Below are 23,946 nucleotides of genomic sequence, written 5' to 3'. Positions count from 1 at the left end.
AGTGATACTTGAAAGATTCTGTCAGCTTCAGTTCAAAGGATCTTATATTATTTAAGCAGTTTTAATTACCTTGGCTTTTAGTACAGATTTACAGGTATGTGATAACTGAGAAAGGGCAAATACAAAAGCAGTATGTACTAGGAGCTAGCTAGCTAGGGCTCAGGAGATAAAAGAGGCAATTTTCATGAAGGCTGAGGAGGAAAGCAAAAAATGATAGTAGTTAATCTAGAGACCCAAGAAGTATGAAAAAAAAATCTGTATATATATACGCTTGGACTTTCTATGTTTTCCAATCTGAAGCAAGGATCACTACATGGGTAGTGACCAAATTAAAGCTTTTTGTATTACTGAAGAAGCTGAAAGGGTTTGAGAAACACCTGCCTACTCTCAGTCTTACTGAGAAAATGAAATGGTTCTAAACAATAATACAGGAGGAAGCAAGAGAAAAGGTTATTTATGAGAGGTTTGAAGACCTAGTAAGTACTAAGATGCTGAATGGAAAAATATACTTTGGAAAAGACAAGAGACTTCACATAAGTGCAAATATATTGTAGGTATAAGACTCAGCGTATGTAACTCATATTAACAGTAACTCATATTATTAAATTACCAAAATATAAAGGCAATTGAAAGAAGGAAATCTTATCTTTAAGAGGTGAGAGAACTTGTGATACTGTTAATTCCCTTTTAAGGGTACAGAATTTGGGGATCTTCGGAATAGATTTTTTATACTGTTGGTATAATTTAGTCATCTTTTTAAAAAAACAGATTTGTTGTGATCACACAGCCTTCTTTGTGTTAATACCCCTCCCTAAATTACATAATATAGGCTTCCAAAACTCAGCTTTGATAAGATGTAATAATGTGTACAATGATTGGAGTAAAAGGAATAGGAATGCAGAGAAGGTAAGAATACTTGAATAAAGATTTGAAGGAAGTGAGGGAGCAAACCATGAAGATGATTGTAGTTAATCTAGATATCTGGAAAAAAGTGTTTTAGATCAAATAGCTGGGACACAGGCACTGAAGCAGGATTGCCCATGAATATATTTATTTATTCAAGGAACATCAAGGAGGCCAGTAGAAATGGAGTAAGGCCAGAGAGCTAGATATGAGATCTAGCAATAGGGGAGCTAAACTGTACAGGATCTCATGGGCCTGTGAAAGACACTGGCTTTTATTCCTACTGAAGTGGTAAGCTATATGATTCAAAAAATGAATATTTAAGTATTATTTAAATATATGTATATGTGTGTATATATACATACACACACACACACACACATACACACACACACAGATATACCCATATATGATACATATGAATAGCAATGGAATTTGGCCTAGCAATTAGTAATAAAAATGTCAAGTGGTATCTGAATCTTAGCTGGCTAGATAAATCTAGTCAATATGTAATACAATATCTTACAGTATATAATAAATATTTGTGGGATAAATGGACAGTGTATTTACCCTGAAAAGGAAAAATGAGTTTATGAAGTTGAGTTCTTATAAAATTAGAGGTAATGTATTAAGAATATAATAACTTATCCTAAGATGTCTTTTTTCTAAGATTTCAGGGCATTCTTAGAAATATTATCAAGTAGATTTCCCTACTTCTTATATATATTTGGCAAGATAAATAGAAAAGCCTTCTAAAATCATTCTGAAACTTTTTCTTTTGTTTGAAATAAACATATTTGACAGTCTATATATATTAAGCCTGGCTTAAATTTTCCTGGGTTCTAGTTTTAAAAACATGTTTATTATGATTCATATTCAAACTAGCTTTACTTTATTTTTATCAATTAAAATCCTTTATATAATTTTCATCTCTAAGCCTGGTTTATTTTTTCCCAAAACTTAGAGCCCTGGGCTTGACTGTCAATGAAGAATTTTAATTTTAAAAGTGACAAATACACTTCTCTGACAGAAAAAGTGAATGTACTTTTCTTCCTCCCCATAGTCACCACTGTAGTTTCTAAATAAGCCAATCCACTCATTCTGACTGCCAAACAGTCCTTGTTTTAAAACTATTTTGGTGATAAATAATGCTATGGACAGCAAAACTAAACAGTTCTTCTTTAGTATTAGCACTTTTGCTGCCTGATAGAACTGTACAAGAACATTAATTTTTGCATAAAATGATGGGCAGCTAGTTCCTTCAAACACTGTAACACGACTTCCTATTGGAATGAAAGGAAATTAACTTCTGCTTTTATAGACAACTGAAAATATTTCTGGTATTATATCATGCAATTATTTCTTAGAAAAAATATGAATTCTGAAGTCATATAGTACTAAAAGCATTGCCTTACATGGCAAAGAAACTTGCCCTTTTCTATGAACCTAATTATTGACAGATGAAATTCAAAATTAAAATACACCAAAAAAAAAATCACTATTTGTGCTAGCATATGAGAATTAAACTAAAGCCATATGATTTAGCAAATTTCATTCCTCTGATATTTGCAATGATAACTTTGTGTAAAGCAAAAACCTTTGTGTAAATCTATATTAAGCTATGTTAATATGAAGTATGAGAGATCAATTTTAATTAGAAGTATTTGACTTCTGTTTATTTTTTAAAATCAGGGTAGTAATTAAACATGGGAAAGAAGAGCAGAAAACTTGGTCACTCGGTTTAGCAGTTTGTTCTCAGATTGAAAAAATAACAAAGAAATCTTGAGCGTTAAGAATTTCAAATGAGGCTGCTAGACAGAGAAGACAGACCAAATTAGCTTACCACTTGAACCATTTTGAGATATCTGGCATATCTTGGATCCTTGGCTACAGTTAAGATATTTTCTGCTGTTACTTCACTTTCCTGTAGTCCATGGTCTTGTAAACTGTTCTGCTGTAGAGAGTATTACGTGTAAATCTTTAGACAATTCACAAAAGGGGTCCATCATGCTACTTAAAAGGGATGTTTCTTTTTATAATTCTAAAGCAGTAAATACAGAAAAAAGAATATTTCTAAATTTAAATACCAGTAATTTAATCATGGGATATATATTTACAAATACTTAAAATATGATTTTAAAAGAAGCTACACTTAATAGCAACAGTATATACTGTCCCCTTAAAAATGCAAATCTATTCATGACATTAAAAAATATTGGAATTTTGCTTTACTTATCTCCAGAGTGTTAATATAAAATATGAATTATAGGTGGACATGTTATTTAGAACTTTTAATAAAACTTATAAAACTATTTGGTTTGTCAATTGTTCAACTCCAATTGATTGTGAATTGATTTTCTAGGTTTATACCATCTATAAAACTGTGACTTCTTTATTAAATAGTCTTATTCTAAGTAATATGGTTATTCTTATATCTTAGAAAGCAATGCCTGAAGAAATTATGGATGAGAAGCCTATTTCTCACAGAAAATTATCTGCTTTTATATATTTCAGTCACGGATTATACCATTACTTTGGTAACATTTTCTGTAGAGTAAGATTAAATGTTAAATATTACCTACAATGAAGAATACCTGGGCTTGGTCTTTTTAGAAAAAAAATGCTTTTATCATATATACAGTTCTCATTCCACATAGAGTTCTCACTCTGCATGGTAACATATTAACTAAAACTTGTCCATATGGGAACTCTGTTCTCACTTAAGTGCAAAGCTAAGACTGTCTGTACACAGATCTTGATTTTTCTATGAACCTAACCATTTAGAGAGCTTTCTTTTGTGAATTCTCATTCATTATCTGTATAATAGCATTAAGAGGAATTTTCTTAACCGAATGACATCAGTTGAATGTCTACATTCTATGCTGTAATTTAGATAAATCAAGAAAGATCTTTAAATAGCCATAGTTTTGAAAATATGAATATGAATGTGAATTATATGCTAAGGTTTTTCCTTAGATAATTCAAATGTAAATTAAACCTGTGTAAAACTCTGAAGCAAATAAAGCATCCAAAAATCCTTTAGAATTTATATAAGACAACTGTTAAGTGTACAAAAGAGAGCAAACACACATATATTCATCTGTAAAATACAAATAGTTCAAAACATTTAAATAAAAAAATTTAACCAAGACCCAAGCATATATTAAAAAAAAAACATATGGACAGTAAACTCATACAATAGCACAATTAAGCAAATGATAATTACATACAGGTCCAATGGATTTCAAAGGTCAGCCATTAATTTTTGCCTAATAATGATGACCTCAACAAGGTTTAATTATGTCAGGTCTTACACCTTTGCTATTTGAATGACCCATTAAATTCTCTATCATATTCCTCAAATGTCTTTCATTTTATTCTCAAATTAATCTCAATCTGCACAATTGTTCTATTGTGAGTAATGATAAAATCTAAGCCATGAAATTAAAATTGCAGAAAAAATCAGTATGCAAATCTTAGGTCTTTGACTCATATATAGATTAGAGACTACAATGAATGGATGACTTTTAGAAAGCACATGATTATCCTTTATCTGATAAGAGAGTTGACTGTAATGACAATTCAAATTCTGTGTTGAGCAACACTTAAGTCCATTTCAAAATATTTTACACAAAATATAATAACAATGGAGAAGAAATAAGGAGATGATTTGAATATTGAGAACATTCTTAAGTTACTTTATTAAACTAATCAACACACTTTTCCACAATTTTTTAAATTCAGAAAAAATTTCAAAAATCCTCCAAATGAATTAATGTACAATTTTTAAACAAGATAGAGTAAGAGATATAGCAGTTCATTCCAAATTTTAGAAAATTCAGCTATGATTATTCTTAATTAACTTCTTGAAACTCTAAATAGGCAGAAGTAATACAACTATACACGTTTGAAAAATACATCATAGCTGGCATTTATAATAACACCTGAAAAAAAATCAATATAAAGTTTAACTCTTCTATACATCTGGATTTTTTCCTGTATATACATCCCAGTGATCATCAGAATGGAATTTGCTATATTAATTAAAAGAAAATTAAATTTTCTAATATCCTGTTGTTAAATCAATGGTCATCTTATTCAGTCCCTAAATGCATACTATTTAAATATATGGCTTTCCCACAAAGCCTTGCCCCATACATAACGCATGCTTAATATTTGACACAGGTGCATAAGACAGTGGAGAATAGAAGATAAAAGCTAGGATTGTTGGCCCCAAATGATCTGGGTTAAAATTCCAGCTCTTAGACTTATTGTGTGACTTTCAACAGGTTATTTAATCTCTGTGTACCTCATTTGATAAACTGCAAAGTAGAATTGATAATGCAATACTTATTTCATAGGTCCATGTGAAGAGTAAATGAGTCAATTTATGAAAAGCTCTTAGAAGAAAAGCACTTAAAGAGATGCCTGGCACAAAATAGAAACCCTTTATGTTTTAGCCATAATCATCATCACCTTCACCATCACCATCATCATTACCATGATCATGATCTAAAAAATACCCTGTGAAAAGTCCTCCAGGTATAAATGCAGGATTCCATATAGATAGGGAGTCTACTTGTTCAGCATTACCTGGTAGACAACCATTTTAATGATTATTTTATTCTGAATTTTAACTCAGGTACACAAGAGGTATACCTCTCTTGAGGTACACAAGAGATTGTTCTAAAATAAGATTTTTTTTTGAAATAAAAATCAAATTTTAATTTAAATTTATACAGAGCATAAGTGAACATTAAGACATAAGAACCAAATATAACCAAATGTATAGTGAAGCCTTTATTAGGAGGCTGACTTGAACAAATCAAATCCAAAAACACATTTTTTAGACAACTGAAACTTCTTAGATTAGTATCTCTCAAATTTTAAGAGCCTAGAAATCACCTATGGATCTTATTAAATTGTGCATTCTGACTCAGTAGATCTGGAGTGGAGTCTGAGATTTTTCGTTCTTATTAAGCCCACAGGTGATGCCCAGGCTGCTGGTCCCTGGAGCCTATTTTGAGTAACAAGGGGTTAGAAGATAGGAGGGAATTACCATTAATTTACTGTATGTGATAAAGGCATTGTGGCTATACAAGAAAATGTGAGACCTTTTCAGAGACACTCAAGGAATAACACAGGGGCTAATAAAATGTAATTCACTTCAGTAAGTGTCAAAAAGATAGTTAAAGCAATTGCAACAAAATCTTAACTGGTAAATTCAGGTATTGGAATATTCACTGTACTACAGTCTTTGTGTATGTTTAAATGTTTTTAATAGTAAAACTTTAAAAAGTAAATTTCTCATGAGAGTTTATAAAAATTTCCATAGTCACTTGAAGAAAATAATTATACTCAAAGATTTTTTTCTACTGCCATATAGGCCAATTTCCCTTTTTATAACAAAGAAAATATTAACTTAAAAAAGCTTCTCAAAAAATATCAAACAAGTAACATTTTTTTCAAACTCCATTTTCTATGTTAAGGTTTTAAAATATTACTATTCAAAGTTTTACATTTTTATTTGACTTCTTTCTTCAAATCTGCTGCTTAGTCTATTTCTCCAAACAAGATCTGCTCATTTCTTGGAAATTAAATACTTACCTGTGATTGCTCTAAAGAGGTTTCAGAATGTGAATCATTTGCCATTCTGGGGGCACTAACAGGAGATACTTCAAATGTGACATCATCAAGGCCTGGGATAGATGACAACTAGGAGAAGAAAATATTAATTTTGGCATATGAAGATAATATTAGGTGATTAAATGTAAGTTTTTAGGTGTTTGTGTTTTAAATAATTGTAATATATTAAGTTTTAATTCTATAGGAATAGGTTTATAAAATCTCACCTTTGGAGTCTGGAATTCTCCATGCCAAAAACTATTCAAAGTGACAGGCATTTGTAAATAAAGTATTTTTTGAAGAATTTATCATTAATTTAATTTAGCATATAACCATTTTTTTGCCCAGAAATTTTTAAAATATAAGGAATCCTAATGTAGGGATGAGAGCACTAGCTTCAGAGTCAAATTCTGTAGATTTAAGTTATGAACTATGTGAATTTGTAAAAATCTCCCTAAGTCTTTTAATTTTCTTACCTGTAAGGCAGGGATGAGAAAAGTAACCTTGCCGTTATTATAAACAGATTTTTATTAGAAATTCTTTGTAAAAAAAGTGCTTCGTAGCATACTTTAAATTATCTGAGAAATGACAAAACTCTTCTTCATGACTTCATGTCTAACACAGCTCATTCTTTTTTCTTTCTTAAATATTTATCACTGAATGTTACTAAAATGTGTTATTTTAACACATAAAAATAGGCATATTGCTAGTGGCTAAGAATTTCAGTATGGATTTGCAACAACCATGCAAACCTTCTTTTCTGATTTCATTCTGATTTCAATGATACATATTTGTCAAATGATTGGCTAATGTCGGGGATTAACTCTATGGCCATGGAAGTAATTTAAGGTAAACTTGCTAATATGGTAACTTAACTTGTCACTTTGGACTAATTAAACATTAAAATAAGACATGCTCATAACAAAGAATAATGAAAAAAACTAATGGTAGTAAGATCTGAAGCAGAGATATCCATTGAGAACTGTTGAGTGAAGACAGTACTTAGCACAGTGGCTATGACCTAAATAGTTTCAAGTGAGTATGGCTGCTAGGAAGTATTATGAACATGTTCAAAGCCAGTATCCTAAATCTTCTAAGCTTGAGAAATATTCTGCGAGAATTATAATGGCGAAGGTCCATAAGAAGAGGTATAAATTAGACATTCTGATCCTTATTTTACTGCCTCACAATATTTTAAGATACTTTTTTTTGATAAAAACATAAAGTCGCAAAAATATAAGTGTTTCCATTATTTTATAAGTAGGAAACATATACAGATCTGCAAGCTTTCAAATAAAAATACCTTTCCATTTTTCCTAGTTATCTTTTGTAATTTCTGACATCACAACTGGCATTTCTTCATTAGCATTTAATATATTTGCAAATGAAAAATAGCCAATATTTCTCCAAATTTTTCTCTGGAGATATCTAAAGTTTTATATAATTTTTACTATGTTACAAATGATAACTATTGAGATAATTGTGAAGTTTCCATCAAATTAAGTGAACTATACAATAGTTCAATTTGTTAACATGTGACATTACGCTTCTCACTAGTACAATGAAGCAAATTAAATTCATCTGTATCAAATTAAATTCATCTGTATCAGTTAATTGTTATAATGAACATTATGCCCTCTGTAATTAATGAATTTTTTAAAAAGCACTGTATCCCCTTAATGGATGGAAAAGCTAAAATGATTTTATTTCTAAATATAAAGTTAATTAAGTATGACTGAGAAAGTTGATATATGTAAAGCAATGTTTGCATTATAATTATTCAGAAATACAAACCTTTGCATCTAAAATATTGAGAGTTGTTTCAATTTGTTGGATACGAAGAGAAAGTTCTGCCAATTTCTGGAAAAGAAAGATTAAAACAAATAAAAAAAGGATGATGAAAACAATCAGTTAACAAGGATAACAAAGGGCAGATTTGCAAATAATAAGAAGTGGCTTGAATATTTGTCATTTTCTTTTCTTTCTTTTTTTTTTTTTAAAGATTTATTTATTTATACAGCACTGGGTACAGTCAGAAGTGCAGGAGGGTGAGAGAATTCACCAGAACCAGAGTGGAGAGCAGAATAGGCAGACTGATGAAGTACACTGCTGAGGGAAGCAGCAAGCGCGGCAGGCGGCAGGAAAGGTCTGTGCGCCATGTGGGACCCTTGCCGGCGGCCGGGGATTGAACCAGCGCTACAGAGGCTGTGGGCAGCTTTGCAGCCCAGCACTCAACGGCTGCGCCACCAGGGGAGGCCCATTTGTAATTTTCTAATATATTATTCTCTTATTTCAGAAGTAAGAATGGGAACTCAGGTATTCTATTACCTTCACTAGCATGCTTCATGATTATTTTATACCAATATTGTCTTATATATCTATCGTACAAATTATATTCATAGTTAAGAAAAAGTTACACTTTTAGCCTTATCAAATTTATTATCAGAATCATAATCAATCATTGGCACCAAAATATAAACTCTTCCCAGAACAGTTTTTTGTCTAATGCCATATCTGCAGTACTTGATACTTAATGGAACCTAATCGTTTGTTGATGAATAAAGGAATTCTTTGTAGAAAATAAGAATAAAAATCATCCCAGACAGCATGGAACAGGATTGTCTTATAAATTACTTGAACACATAAGCACATATAATTAGTTCAAATTCAAACCTTTCAAGCTTGAGAAGTAAAAGGGATGAAATTAGATAATAAGTAGTTCATGTTGAGAACTAAAACACAGGGAAAAAATAAGAGTACTAAAAAAGCAAAAGGAATCAACCTACTATCAAAATCTAAGATAAACCAGAACCACCAAGAGCTTGCCATGCTCTACTTACTCTACAGAATTATCTACATATATATATACAGCTACACAAATAAAAGCAACATCAAGTAAGGCCTATGAGAACATTTATTTAAAACTCTCTAATCCTAAACAATATTACTCTCAGTGACACAGTCTGAAAGCAGTTGGCCAGTTTAGTTGGCAGATGTGCAGTATTCTGTCTGCTTTCTGGGATATTATCAAGATGTTGAATAACTCATAAGCAGAATTTTAACACTTCAAGAGACAGTTGTTTTGCCCAGATTTGGAGGGAAAAAACTGAGCCACTGCAGAGTAGTTAGCACTTTGTCACAAGACACTTATTTTTAAGATGAGCAACATGATAGCTACAAAGATTTTGAAATAAAATATCGGAATCTAGTTTTAATGGCATTCAAAGGTAAGTTTAACCTTGACTTGTAGGATTTGTTCACATAAAGCTTTTATGTAAACATACAGATTTATAAAAAAAGGGATGTGGGCCTCCCTGGTGGTGCAAGGGGTTAAGAGGCAGCACTATAAAGCTATTCGCAGCCACTGCAGTACAACTTCAATACCTGGCCAGGGAGGTGACCCACATGGCACAGCAGACCTCTCCTATCTCGCCCGCTGCTCCCCTCAGCAGTGTATTTCAGTAGATCTGCCTGTTCTGTTCCCCACTATCTCTGGTGAATCCTCTTACTCCCCACACCTCTGGCCTGTACCCCAGTTCTTGTATGCATAAATAAATAAATCTAAATAGGGATGAATTCCTTTCCAAATTATAGGTGTTTCCTGAACATGGAAATTAAATTGTGTTAAATATAATCAGTCTTTCAACTCACTAGAGAAGCTAAAGTAATTGCAGAAATCCTACAGAAAATTAATTTGTGAAGTGAATAATTTCTAACTTAATTAAAAAAAGGAATACTTTGGTTTGATTAAGTGAACATGGAAAAAGAAACAGAAAGACATTAAAAATTAATTTTTCATATACTTACATAAATGTGTACTTTTATGTAACAGTCACCAACATAAACACTTGGGAATTTACTTTACTATGCTACACTGTATATGCAACATATTAATTGAAATATCACAAGAAATCTGTAAGGTAGGAACTATTATTATGATACTTTTAAAGATAAGAAAACTGAGTCTTCATAAAAATAAAATAATGTGAACACAAGTAACTCCAACTCCAGATATATTTTTGAAGGAATTGTTTTGAAAGAATTTTACATTGTTAAAATATGTTGCCAGGGATTACTTGTAATGATGATGCGAATCGATGTAGGCACATCAACTGTAACAAAAGTACTACTGTGGGGAGGGTGGGGTGTTACGGGAACTCTGAGCTTTCTGCTCAGTTTTGCTCTGAACCTAAAACTATTCTAAAAAAGAAAGCTTATTAATTTTTTAAAAATGACAGAAAATTCCCAGTATTGCATAGATACAATTTTTGCTATTCAAAGGGATTAAATGATTGATCCATTTCTCACTAAGATACTATTATCCTAAAATACTAGGAATCAAATTTTTCTAATCAAATTTCCTAAAATAGATGCTGTTTATCTGGAATTATTTTAAAAATTGGTATTAAAATGTTTATAGGGTTAGATCATAAAACTAAATTGTCCTTAAATGGGCCCTCAATGATTCACACAGGATAGGCCAAGTACCAAAGTACAAATCTTAGTAAATAAGGGATTAAGGATGAAAATGTTTATTTGGAAAACTACTTGTTGAGAGGGAAGATTAAAGAGGCTTAGAGGAAATTATTTATACTTCCTAGAGCAGTTATTCATTCTCTCTGGATCTGATTAGTTTGATACGTCAATCTTTCGCTTTGGCACTCATTTTTACCTTCTCATCTACTGCTATCAAATCCTCACTAATATGAAATGTTTTGTAAAGATTACATAAATAATTTATTCATGCAAGACATGAAGGATACTGAAATAAACATCAATATATTTTAATTTATAATAATTTATCTGAATAGCCTTGATATCTAAACCAATACAAAGCATAATGAAATAAAAACAATTGCAATTTAATAATAAAGACCTGTGATTTCTACTGGTAACCAAGTCATAGGTCCTAATTCTACTTGATTTTCATTTACTAAACTCACAAAGAATATGTGAAATTTAAGGTAGTGGTAAATAAAAATAAAAAGAGTTTTTCCCATTCAAGTTTATGTTTTTGAAAATAAATGTTATTTTCAAAATCTGATCAACAGGGTTTTCCTTCTGGCTAGGCAAGATCTTTGTTGTGGACAAATATTGTTATTTTACTATCCATGGAGGTATTATCTGTCGTTTCTGGAGTTGGTTTTTAATATCTTAAAATATTAGATGTGTTACCTGGGTCATCTAACAAAGTTTTGCTAAAGCACATATTACTGTATCAATTTTGAGTTCTTCTAAAGCATATAATTAGTTTTCTGTAATTCTATATATTTTATGCAATTGGAAACATTCACTTTGTTTACTAGAATGCCAAAAAGTCCATGGCACAATTAAGAGCTTCTGCTTTTCAAAGATAACTTAGCATAATAAATGTTTTTGAGTCTGTAGTCTGTTCAATATAGAATGTTTAACAGACTCTGCTTTCTATTCACTAAATGCCACCAGCACTCCCCACTTGTATCAACTAAAAATATCTCTAGATATTGCCAAATGTCCCCTGCTTGAGAACCTCTGCTCTGAATTATAGATGACTATGGATATAAGTTACAGGAATAACTGTCCCTTTCTCTGAAAGGTTTAGCAGAGAGGCAATGGAAAGATAATAGTCTCACCCATACAGTTAACCATCCTCTTTATAAGGATAAAAAAAACCTAACAAAACTTGGTTAGGGACAATAGGTGAATTTATAAGGTACCTGGAATTTATCAGACATGCTGAAAATGTATTGATTTATCACTCACCTATTTCTAAGGTAATGCATTTTATTAAAGTGAAAATAAGACAAAAGGAAGAAATGCGGAGTAAATGGTGAAACAAGGAAACAAAAATAAAAGTGTAGTTTTTCAAGGTTGTAAATGCTCCAGTTTATATCCAATTCTCTAAGAGTAACAGTATTTTTAAATAATGGTGCTCTTGGTATATCACATTGGGTTGTGTATGCCCTAGAAGCCAGAAATGGAAGCAATCAATGGTTTTATTAAACTTCACCTGACATTTAAGGCCAGCAGTTGTAAAAACTGTAAAAGCAGTTGTAAAAGTTACAGCAGTAAATAGGGTTTTAAGCAAAAACATTAGCTGGTAGTAGTTTAAGTCCAATAATGGGCTTAAAAATTAGATGGAGAGGGCCTCCCCGGTGGCGCAGCAGCTGAGCGCTGGGTTGCGAAGCTGCCCGCAGCCTCTGACCTCTCCTGCCCTCTGACCTCCCCTCCTCTAACCTCTCTTGCCCACAGCCGCAGACCTCTCCTGCCGCCCGCTGCTCCCCTCAGCAGTGTACTTCGTTCCTTCTGCCTGCTCTGTTCCCCACTCCGGCTCTGGTGAATTCTCTCACCCTCCCGCGCTTCTGACTGTACCCAGTGCTTGTATAAATAAATAAATCTTAAAAAAAAAAAATTAGATGGAGAACATAACTAAGCACAGTAAATTTTTTTAGATTATGTGAGAATTCTCAGCATTTTTGTCAATACTTAAAGATTTTAGAAAAAAAGAAAGTTTTAGGATGTTAAAATTTTTTTTTAACAACCCAATTAAAATTTAGCTTGTTACAAGTCTGAGTAAAAACAACACATCTGACTGCCCTGTTTACAGAATACCTTTGACTTTAAAATTAATTATAAGGTGAAACCACAACTCAATTTTATCTGTAATGTGCATAGAATTTGCACTGTGGTGCCTCTATCCCCTTCCTTTTAAATTTACAATCCCACTGGATCACCATTAAGATTTTGCCAAGAAAGGCCGGAATAGAAATGCTTACTGAGGAGTTGTAAAGGAAGAAGTGATCCCAGTACTTTATAACTTTGGTCTGACTCATCTACTTTCTTTTATCTTCTAAACTTTCCCTTGTCCTGGTTCCAGTCATTAGAAGAGTTATAAAGTAACCTAGTATCCCAAAAAAAAGTTTTTAAAAAGTTAAATTCTTCACAGAATACATTGTTGAACTTTTTATTAGAGAACTCTAAAGGCAGTATTAGTGATGAAGAAAGAGTCTCAGCTATTTGTTTCAAATGCATTTTGGGATTGAGTGTAGTTGTGACTGAAGTCACTACAGTTTGGATCTGGTTAAAACAAGGATTATGAAAAACAAACAAACATAAAAAAAATTGCATTTCCCCTAATTCACTTCCAGGTCAAAAAAAATAACAGCAGAGGCTCATTTTTTGTTGAGGGAAACTCTTTTTGGTTCTCATTTAAAGTTTTAACTAAATAAGGACTACAGATCTACTAGGTGCTATTAACAAATTACAACCCACTTCAAAAACCACATTGACCTTAATGGGGAGAAAACAGCAACTTATGTTTAAGTATATGTTAGATTCCTGGAATTTTTCATATCAAAAAAAAAATTACATCAAATGGACATGCTTAGCAAAAAAGACAATCCAAATCTAAAAAATGTTTTGAAATAGCTATAAATAAGACACTGCAACTATTTACAATAGTTAAGCTTTGGAAACAACCCAAATGCCCAAAAGTAGATGACTGGATCAAGAAGATGTGGTACATATACACCATGGAATATTACTCAGCATTCAAAAAAGATAAACACATGCAATTTGCAGCAACATGGATGGCGCTGGAAGGGATCATGCTCAGCGAAATAAGCCAGAAAGAAAAAGAAAAATACTGGATGGTCTCACTCATAGCAGGAATCTAGAAAACTTAAATAAGGGACCAGGAAAATGAATAACTATAAGAAAGTAAAAATCAAAATCAACAAACAACTATGAACCAGAAATACTCTATCGGGGGTGGGGGATGGGGAAAGGAGGGATTGGGGTCAAAATAAGGGGGTTGTAATTGTATGGGTAATATAAAAATCAAATTTAAATTAAAAAAAGAAAAAGTAAGAAAATATTAAAAAAAAAAAGACACTGCAGGGCCTCCCAGGTGGCACAGAGGTTAAGTCACAGCACTATCAAGCTATCACCAGCCACTGCAGCTTGAGTTAGTTCTCTGACCCACATGGCGCAGCAGACCTCTCCTGTTTTGTCCACTGCTCCCCTCAGCAGTTTTAGTAGATCCACCTGTTCTGCTCCCCACTCTATCTCTGGTGAATCTGCTCACCACCACTCTGCTCACCTCTGGCCTACACTGCAGCTCGTGTATGCATGAATAAATAAATCTTAAAAAAAAAAAAAGAAGACACTGCAATGTCTCACTTGAAAACAACATAAACTCTTATTCAGATCAAAAGTGTAATAACAGAGTAGTGAGACATTTTCCCATTTTTACTTAACAGATCAGAGTTGGAATCCCAACTCTCTTACTTTCAGCTATGTGAGTATGAAAAAGTTAGAGAAGTGACCGCAGCTTAAATATTATACACTCAATATATGTTGGATAAATGAATGAATAAATGAATTTACTAAGCAAATGATTTAAACCTTTCTACATTTCAGTTATTTTATGTATGTAAAAGAGAGATAACTAGACTGCTTTCAAAGGACTGGGCTGTGAAAATTAAATGTATGTGAATCACTTAGTAAAACGCTGAGGCCAATAAATATTAGTTATTGTTGTCACACCAAGCAAAAAGGCCACAACTGACATTAATATCCAAACTGATAAAATACTATTTGCAAACAGTGAGTTATGTCCAAACCAGATTCCTATCTATTACGGAGAAAAAGTTAATAAACAATCTTTAAATTTCATGGGTTTCTAGTCAACCATCTTTCTCTTCAAGGAAAAAAAATAGGGACTCAGCAGTGATACAGTCCGAAAAACTGGGGGGAAGTTGAGTGAGGGAAAGAAGATGGAAAAAGATGGAGCCATGAAGCTCTGAGAATTTATCAGCAATCAATGGGTGAGAAAAACAATTATTATTATATTTTATCTAGTTATTAGCCAACAGTAAGCAGTAAACTGCACTCACTCCTCAGACAGAGAAAACTGTCAGGGATTACAAAGGTAACGAGCTATCCTTAGGGCAGCTCAACCAAGTTGCTTTCATGGTCCTTCCAGACAGCGTAGCAGGTTGAGCACAACGCTGTGAAGCTGTCCTCAGCCTCTGCAGCGCAGGTTCGATTCTTGCCCGGCCAGGCAGATTGCCATATGGCGCGGCAGACCTCTCCTGTCTCACCTGCTGCTCCCCTCAGCAGTGCTTTCGGTCTGTCTGCCTGTTCTGCTCCTCACTCTTGTCTCTGGTGAGTCCTCTCACCCTCCTGTGCCCTGGCCTGTACCCCAGCTATTTTATAAAATAAACAAACAAACAAACAAACAAATAAATATATAAAAGTTGCTTTCATAAATGTGTTTGCTGGTGGTGGTTTTATTTTTTCTTATTCTGCTAACAATCCAGGAATAGTTTCTCTCCAGATACTTCTCTATCCTATTGTGATATAAAAAGTTAAGGACTAAATTCTCAGTTTACTGCTTTAGTTTTTCCACTGTATATCCCATTTAAAGCAGCAGTGGTACAAGGTGAAATGGAAATTCACCTAATCGTTGAGTCTATTAGATAGTGAACTGAGCTCCTCACTCTATCAATTACTACTTCGTTTACTTTAGTGAGAAGACAGTGAAATTTTGATAGGTAGACAAAAACAGCCAGAATCGTATACAAGTGAAAATAGTTCTCCAGTCTCCATGCAATTTTTATTAACAACACTACTTGCTAAGGGTATGCCTTGTACTTGCATGTAAGACTCCTGTGAGTATCTCATTTTATCTTTCCCTCCTTTCTTAAACTCAATTTCAACATCCATGTTTCTCATTTTCCCCCTAATTCTCATTTGGACCTGGTACCTCATATGTAATTGGATACTTAATCCTCACTTCACAAGTCATTCACAGAGAGTATTTTTATTTGCATAATATTTGATGCCAAAGTTCTGTTTCTAGGCTATCATCTCCTTATCCTTTGATAAAGCAATGTAAAATATTTCTAATATAGGGCCTCCCTGGTGGTGCAAGGGGTTAAGCACCACACTATGAAGCAATCCGCAGCCTTGGCAGCACGAGTTCGATCCCCAGACGGCCAGGGAGCAACCCACATGGTGCAGCAGGCCTCTCCTATCTCGCCAGCTGCTCCCCTCAGCAGTGTATTTCAGTCAGTCTGCCTGTTCTACTCCCCACTGTTTCTGGTGAATCCTCTCACCCCCGAGCATCTCTGGCCTGTAGCCCAGCTCTTGTATGCATAAATAAACCTTTAAAAAATAATTCTAATATAAACTGAAACAATGTGTACTTAACATGTAAATCTTTGGGATAAGAGAAACATAACTACAAAGTAAAATGTTTTCTACTGAAATTTTGGAATTCCTTTTGTTCTCCTTAAGCACAATAAGCCTTACTGAACAACAGTATTTCACACAGACCATTAGAAGCACTAGGATCGATGGCAGCAGAATCCATGAAGATATAAAATTTGACAAAACAATTGGGTGACTTATGACACCTGCATATTGTACCTCAGGCTTTAATTCTGGTTGTACTCATCTGCCACCTTCCAAAGTGCAGGTGGATTTCTAAGCTATTCATTAAACCAATATCATAGGACCTACCTCCTCACAAACTGTAGAAAAGCGGTTGAGGAACTGTACAGTGTGCACCACAAATTGGTTTAGAAATGCCACCGTTCTTTTCTGTTGAATAGCTGGCACCTGTGTTATGTAAAAACAAACATGATTCGAACAGAAGGCTCGTACACCGCGAAGTTCCTCTTAGGTTAATAAGAACGGGGTGTTGTGCTGTGTAATATGAGTTATTTGAAATACTGCGAATAGTAATTAACTTGTTTTCCTCACCGTGGGGGTGGGGTGTCCGAGGACGACAGAAGCTGCGGGAAAGTTTGAGAGTGGGCTCTGGATTCGCAAGTAGGGGCTTTCCCAGCCAGAGGCAACCACACATAGGGGCGCACAGAAAACTTGGAGGCGGAAGAAAAGAGGTGAGATGTCAAGTCGTGACGGGCCGCGGGGCGGGGGGGGGCCCCCCTTGAGCCCAGATACTCGTGACGCGGGAATCGAGGACGGGGAGAGGTACACCACCCCCTTCAACGTCTGGGCGGGCCCCCCTCACGAGTTGAGCTGTGGGCCTCTTCCTCCCGAGGCGGACAGAACGCAGGCCCAAGGCCAGGGTGCGGGGGGGGCGTGGAGAGATGGGGGGCGCCCTGGGAACCCGGCATCCCTTCCCCATCCTCCTCCCAGCTCGCCGGAAGTCCTGCTCGGTCTTTTACAAACCTTGGTCAGGTCTATGCCTGACCCCATGAGAGGAAGCCCGTCCTCATCCATGTCCTCAGCGGGCGGGGAACCCAGGATTCGCCCACAAACCCTCCCCTTAGGGCCCGCCCAACCCGGTAATAGCGTTGAAACGCCCCCCCCACCCCTCTGCCAAGTCCCCGCCTCCTGGTCCCTTCCTGCCGGAAGTAGACGTCGCCGTCGCACGGCATTCTGGGATCGGTAGTTCGCGTCCCGAGTTGTGACGTCAGCCGCGGACGTACAGCGTGGAGCGACCTGGGCGTGGTAGTGATAAACTCTTAGCACGAAAAGGGAGGGGGCAGTTGCGGACGTTTGAGGTCATCCCTGCTTACACCCGCCCTTTATATGCTTACCTAAGTCACTGTTAATTGAAAAGTCAATTTTTTTGGAAATTCAGAAATGTTTTTATTTTTATCGCGTATGCTACTTTTTAATATCATTTTTATGTTTTTTTTACATTATTGTTCATTTTTAAACAATATTTGCTTCCCCCACCCCCTCGGGGGTCGTCCCCATAGAGATTCCTTCACCAATGCACCCGTGCACCATCACCTCAGTCCCTTTTGCTCCTCTCTCCCTCCCTCTGATCCCTCTCCCGCCTCCTCCCCTGCAGGATGTCTCTGATTTGTATTTGTCCGTTTTTGCTTTGTTGTGTATTGTACTGTACCCCTATGTTTATTGCAGCACTATTTACAATAGGTAAAACCTGGAAACAACCCAAATGCCCAAAAATAGATGACTGGATCAAGGTGTGGCATATATACACAATGGCATATTATTCAGCAATCAAAAAAAATAAAGTCATGCCATTCGCAGCAATGTGGATGGAACTAGAAGGAATTATGCTCAGTGAAATAAGCCGGAAGGAAAAAGAAAAAATATCAGTTGGTTTTACCTATAGCAAGAATATAGGGGAACCAAATAAGACATCAGTGTAAAAAAAGAAAAGTACATTTTTAATCCTAAATTCCAGATAGTCTGCTAGAACCTTTGAGGAATATGATTGAATTAGACTGAGCCATTTGCCTTCTGAGAGGTTTATACCTGGAATAGGGTGATAGAATTTGTTTCTGAAGTACTTTAAACCATGAAATAAAATGTCAAGTGCTACAGGGGAGGCAAAAAACACTGGAGATGATGTCCACTTAGATCAAGAAAAAGGCACGACAGAAATACGGGATAACTTTGCATCTGGGATTTGAAGCTCTTGGTTCAGGTTGTGGCTGCAGCTTTGAGTTTATCTAGGCCAAATCATCTCATCAAAAGTTAAGGCCCCTCTGTTAAGTGCTCAACAAAATGTTCAGTAGTGAAGCAGAGAACAATCTCCGCCTTCAAGGAGGTTATAATTTAGGGCAGACATGGAGAATCCAGACGTGCCATGCTCTAGAGGTGCAAGCATTGAACCTTAGGTGCGCACACTCACGCAAGCTGCAAAGGGCTATGGTGCCATAGATAAAAGGTGCCTTTAAATCTTCCGGGAAAATCAGAAAAGTTAGCTTTTAAACAGAAACTATAATGGAGTTAGCCAGGCACAGATTTAGGGATGAAGCCATTATCATTTTTATAGAGTGAAGGTATTTTATCTTGAATCCACTAAGATTTCTCTTTGTAGAATGTGCCTTTCCATTAATTAAAAAAAAAAAAAAAAAGCAGTGAATGATGCCACTATCAGCTGCCTCTAATTAACTCTCCCTGGCTGTTTCAGGGACTCAGTACCTGGATTTCCTAAAGCGAACATGTTATTTTGAAACACCACCACATAAAACCTTTAACGCTACTCTGGAAGTGCAATGTCAACATTTCTTCCTGTAGCCTTTTTCTAAAGTCCAAAATGGTCATATTAGGACTTTCCATATTGCCCCTGAAAAATGACTGGGCCAGAAAGTGTGAGCCATAAATCCTAGGAAAGTGGCCTACAATATTTTCTGATATTTTTCAATTTAAAAAAAAAAAAATTTTAGGAACCCCAGATGACTGTGGCTGGATAGTTCATATATATTGAAAATTGTTGAGAATTTAAAATAAGAATGTTAAATAGAAATGGGTGAATTATATTGGAAAGTCCATCTTATAAATGCCGAAATTTTCATTCAAAGAGAGTATTTTGCTCTCTTTTTTTCTCCAGGCTATTAGTCTACCTATTAAACATCTTGCCTTAAAAAGTCTTGCCTCTTATATATCACAAAGAAAGGAATAGTTAAAGGATTCTGCTTTTTATCTGACTTCCATAGCTGAACTTTGGGTCACATAATAGCTATCAAGATGACAGGCTTACCTTGATTTATCTGGGAACTTTTAATCCTCCCAAGACTTCTGAATGAGATCTTCAAAAGTCACTCTCTTTGAATTGGAGGTAAAGGTTCATTTGCTGGCTTATTCCTTTTACTATTAGTGGTGTTTCGGGCGGAAGAGGCAGATAACTGGCCACCTGAAGTCAACATCTGCTAGAACTGATTTTGGGACTTCTGTATTATCTTAGGACCTGAGAGATCACAGCTTCAAAGGAAAAAGGATTTTGATAATATGAATAATCAAGAAGTGCTTGCAGTAACTCCTTATTTTTGTTATTTGTCATTAATAGGTTTTGAAGCAATGACCAGGGTTTTGTAAAGATTTTATACACATGTGAACACATTTTAGTTATTGTGGCAGGAGGGTAGAATTATGGGGAGAACAAATAGGTCAAAAACACTGACAGAATTCCATAACTTTTCCATGGCCAGGGGTTTAATGTATCTGTGGGTTAAATCCAGGATGGGGTGAGATATGTATCAGTCACATATATGACTAGGTCCTGTAATTGCTCAAAATCAAGTGCCAATGAGAACTTACTGGAGCTTTATAGATTTCAACCAAGGGATATTCCCACAGATATTTTCCTTGGTAAGGGCAATTTGGGGAGAAATACACCATTAGCTGTTCATAACATAGCTTGAGGAACTAGTGTCCAACTCAGAGAATCAGCTGTACAGAACATTTGGCAAAGTATTTAAAATTTCAGAGTCTGAATCTTAATGAAAAAAATTTTTTTTGTAGGCTGGAAACCAGTGAGTTATATAATAATTACAATAAAATGTCACTTTCTGTAAGAAACACCTTATTTTAATTAGTATTAGTGGAAGAATTAGTAATTAACTAAAGAAACATTAATGTAAAATGTTCTTTAAAAAGTTAACTTACATTTGGTATGATTTAAGTTTATTGTCAACTAAAAAAGTCTTTTCTTACATTGATAATTTAGTAAAAATGAGCCTAAATGAACTAACTTGTTTATAACCTCCACCTTCTTTAAAATGGTGGTATAACTTGTCACTAATTGCCTGTGGCTTATCTTAAGAGTTAGTTGTCTGGGGTTTTTTAATTTTATACATTGTCTCAACAATAGCGATTTCCTAAAACAGTATTAAGAAAGCTCTAACTTGAGATGGTTTCGAAGATTAACCTTAATTTTGGCCAAAGTCTAATCTTGTCTGAATTTGGCTCATTGATGGGTCAACAGCTGTGTTTATAAGCAGGATCAAAGTTTTGTGTTTAACCACCATTAGAAGCAAAGAGATCAGCAGCATTTATTGTCTTTTACCACAAAGGAAAGAGAAAGGCACTTGTTAACTCAATACAGCACTACAAATGCAGTTGGTAAAAATGCTTATTTCATATATCTGTAAATCTATATTGGGTTACTCAAATTGCAAAGGCTGAGAAACCTGGTGCCCTCCCCTTTTACTTACTATTGTTCATTTTGATTTTATAAGCTTATGTAAGTGTTACAAGTCCCAAGGTAGAATATTCTGTTAAAAATTAGTTGAGAAGGCAAACAACTACATAACAAAGACATTAAGTTAAATCGCAATAAGCTGATTGCAAAGAAATTTCCAGACAATGTAACTTGATCCTACATAAGGGCAATGCTTGTTTTTACTAAGGTAGTTCAAAGAACAGTTGAAAAGGTCAGAAAGTAGACTTAATACTTTTGATTTCCCATGAAGACTGTGTCCATGCATGCAAAAGAAATGGTTGAGTTTGGACTAAGGGATATGTTATCAAATGTGTATGTTTTTTCTTTTGTGAAATGAAATCCTCAAAGCTGATAGCCTAATTACTCTGTTGTGCTTAGTAAATATATGGCTTCAATAAATTAAAGTCATGTTAATAATCAGAGAAATTCTACCTATGTTTGAAGGGCCTATTTCTTTAAATGTATAATTAGAAACAAATGTTAGCTGTTTTGAAATTCTTTTCCAATGCCTGCTAAAATGTTTTTGAATCAGCAAGGTGTTAAAGAAACAGTGTTCTCTCCTGTTCCTTTTACTGAGCCTACCAACAGCTTGATGAAGATATAGTGGAACAGATTGCTACTTTTGAAGACATGACCAAGTTCTTAAGAGGAAAATGCAGTAAAGGACTATCAAATGGCCATTTTTTTACTTTGCAGATTTTATTTGGACTCAGAACTAAGGTATAATAGAAGCCAGGGTTAAACTGAGTTTAATTTGAGCTACAGAAAAACATAAAGGCTAATCTGGAGCAACTAATTTTTTCTCTTCAGAAGTTAAGTCTTGGGCACAACACTGTCTCATAACTTCCCAATCAGCATTTCTGGGATAATGTCAGATTTTGGACAATTACAAAAAACCAGACACAAATGTGTAAACCAGATTTCAATTTCTTCTCCACTGACATGAGATTTAAAACAGCAACAAGAACATTTCTAGGTCAGTGTCAATATGTAGAAACAAATTACCAAAGAAAGAAACAAATTGGCTTACATGGGTGTGCGATTTTGTGTTCTGGCACGGAAAGGCACTGAATATTCACAACGTACAAGCCAGATCATAAAAATAAAATGGGACTTACGATTCCATCATTTTGAAAGAGTAGGATTTACTTCTGACATCTTGCAGATTTGTGATACCCTGATTTTTGCTTCAACAGTCCTAAATAATACAAGTTTTAGAACATAAATACAATTTTTTTTTTGGTCTTTCCACAATGTTTGTAAGTGAAGCAATCCTGAGGAAAACTTAATTTCAACAGAAGAAAAACCCTCTTAAACATAGTTATAAACAAACATGGAAAAACTAACTTAACTGGGACACACACACACACATACACACACACAATCAGATCTCATGTTATTTATCAAGAATTAGAAGGATGAACAATGTATTCTAGTTTAAACATTCCCTATTATCTCAGTCTAATTTAAACATAACAGTTTACTAAGGATATAAAATTACAATAAAGTAATTGAACATACTAAAGTTTCACAGCAAAGTAGAAGGTGGAAAATGGTCCCGTAGTCTATATATAAGATCTAAAGACAGAAAAGGTTAGAGTTCTATCTAAATAAGTTAATACCTACAAATCTTTGAATTGTGTGTAGACAAAAACTAGGTGTTTTCATTCATCTTCATTTAATCCTCATAGTAACTCCAGGCTAGTGATTCCTATTACCATCTTTCAGACAGGGCTTTAACTTGTGGGAACAGAGAATCTGTAGAGATTTATTTATACCTTACTGACAAGCAGAACCATAATCTTATACTCTTCTATTTACATCACATATATCACAAAAACATGATATGACTGCTTTACACAATGCTGATTTCAATATTTAAAAGGATGAAAACTACTGCTACTAGTTAACATCTCAGAAACATTTTTTAAGATAACCTTTATTCCATACAGCAGATGTTCTAAGAGTGTTGAGACGCACTGTCAAAAGGAATGCATAAAGTATGCATAAAGTAAATGGGGTTGAGTAGAATAATCAGTCACATTTTGAAAAAATTGCAAATCAGTTTTTATATTGAATTGAATGATAATCCTTTATAATTCTGGAGGAAGTAATAATGTTCCATACATACAGATTGCTAGCAAAAGTGTATATGTACACCCACACATATATATTCAACCACTTCCAGAGTAACTGAAAGGAGAGCGCTTTTTCTTCTTTTGTAAATGTTTGTTGAGAATTAGGAAAACATCATTTTTAAAGTACAGAAGGTAGGATGCACATTGGATATGCTGTGATAAAATATGTCCCTAGTCATCTCTCCTCTGGAGCTGAGGTGCAATCTCAAGGATAGCCTTAAAAGATGACTAAAAATACAAACACACACACGTATATAATATATACATGTGCAGAAAAGAGTCAGAAAATAATTTTTCAAACCATCAATATTTTATTTCACAAAACAATCCAGACATTTGTAGAAC

At 34.5% G+C, this 23,946-nt stretch overlaps 1 protein-coding gene across 2 annotated transcripts in view; it reads right to left on the bottom strand.

The window, feature by feature from the left end:
* WASHC3 (WASH complex subunit 3) overlaps window positions 1-17,760 on the bottom strand; it is a gene marked incomplete at its 5' end in the record, with an annotated part of 38,017 nt that extends 20,257 nt beyond the window's left edge. The window contains 5 exons of one of the 2 annotated variants that reach the window (XM_084255183.1): window positions 2,747-2,857; window positions 6,511-6,618; window positions 8,323-8,388; window positions 17,035-17,133; window positions 17,710-17,760. In XM_084255183.1, the coding sequence (XP_084111309.1) occupies window positions 2,747-2,857; window positions 6,511-6,618; window positions 8,323-8,388; window positions 17,035-17,133; window positions 17,710-17,760 (435 nt within the window). The remainder of the gene's footprint in view (window positions 1-2,746; window positions 2,858-6,510; window positions 6,619-8,322; window positions 8,389-17,034; window positions 17,134-17,709) is intronic. The other variant, XM_084255184.1, reaches the window with a different exon arrangement.
* Window positions 17,761-23,946: the final 6,186 nt, after the last annotated feature.

The sequence above is a fragment of the Talpa europaea genome (assembly GCF_964194135.1).
Source record: "Talpa europaea genome assembly, chromosome: 15".
Taxonomy (NCBI): domain Eukaryota; kingdom Metazoa; phylum Chordata; class Mammalia; order Eulipotyphla; family Talpidae; genus Talpa; species Talpa europaea.
Note: the sequence above shows the minus strand (reverse complement) of the source record. Positions and strands in the feature narration are given on the sequence as shown.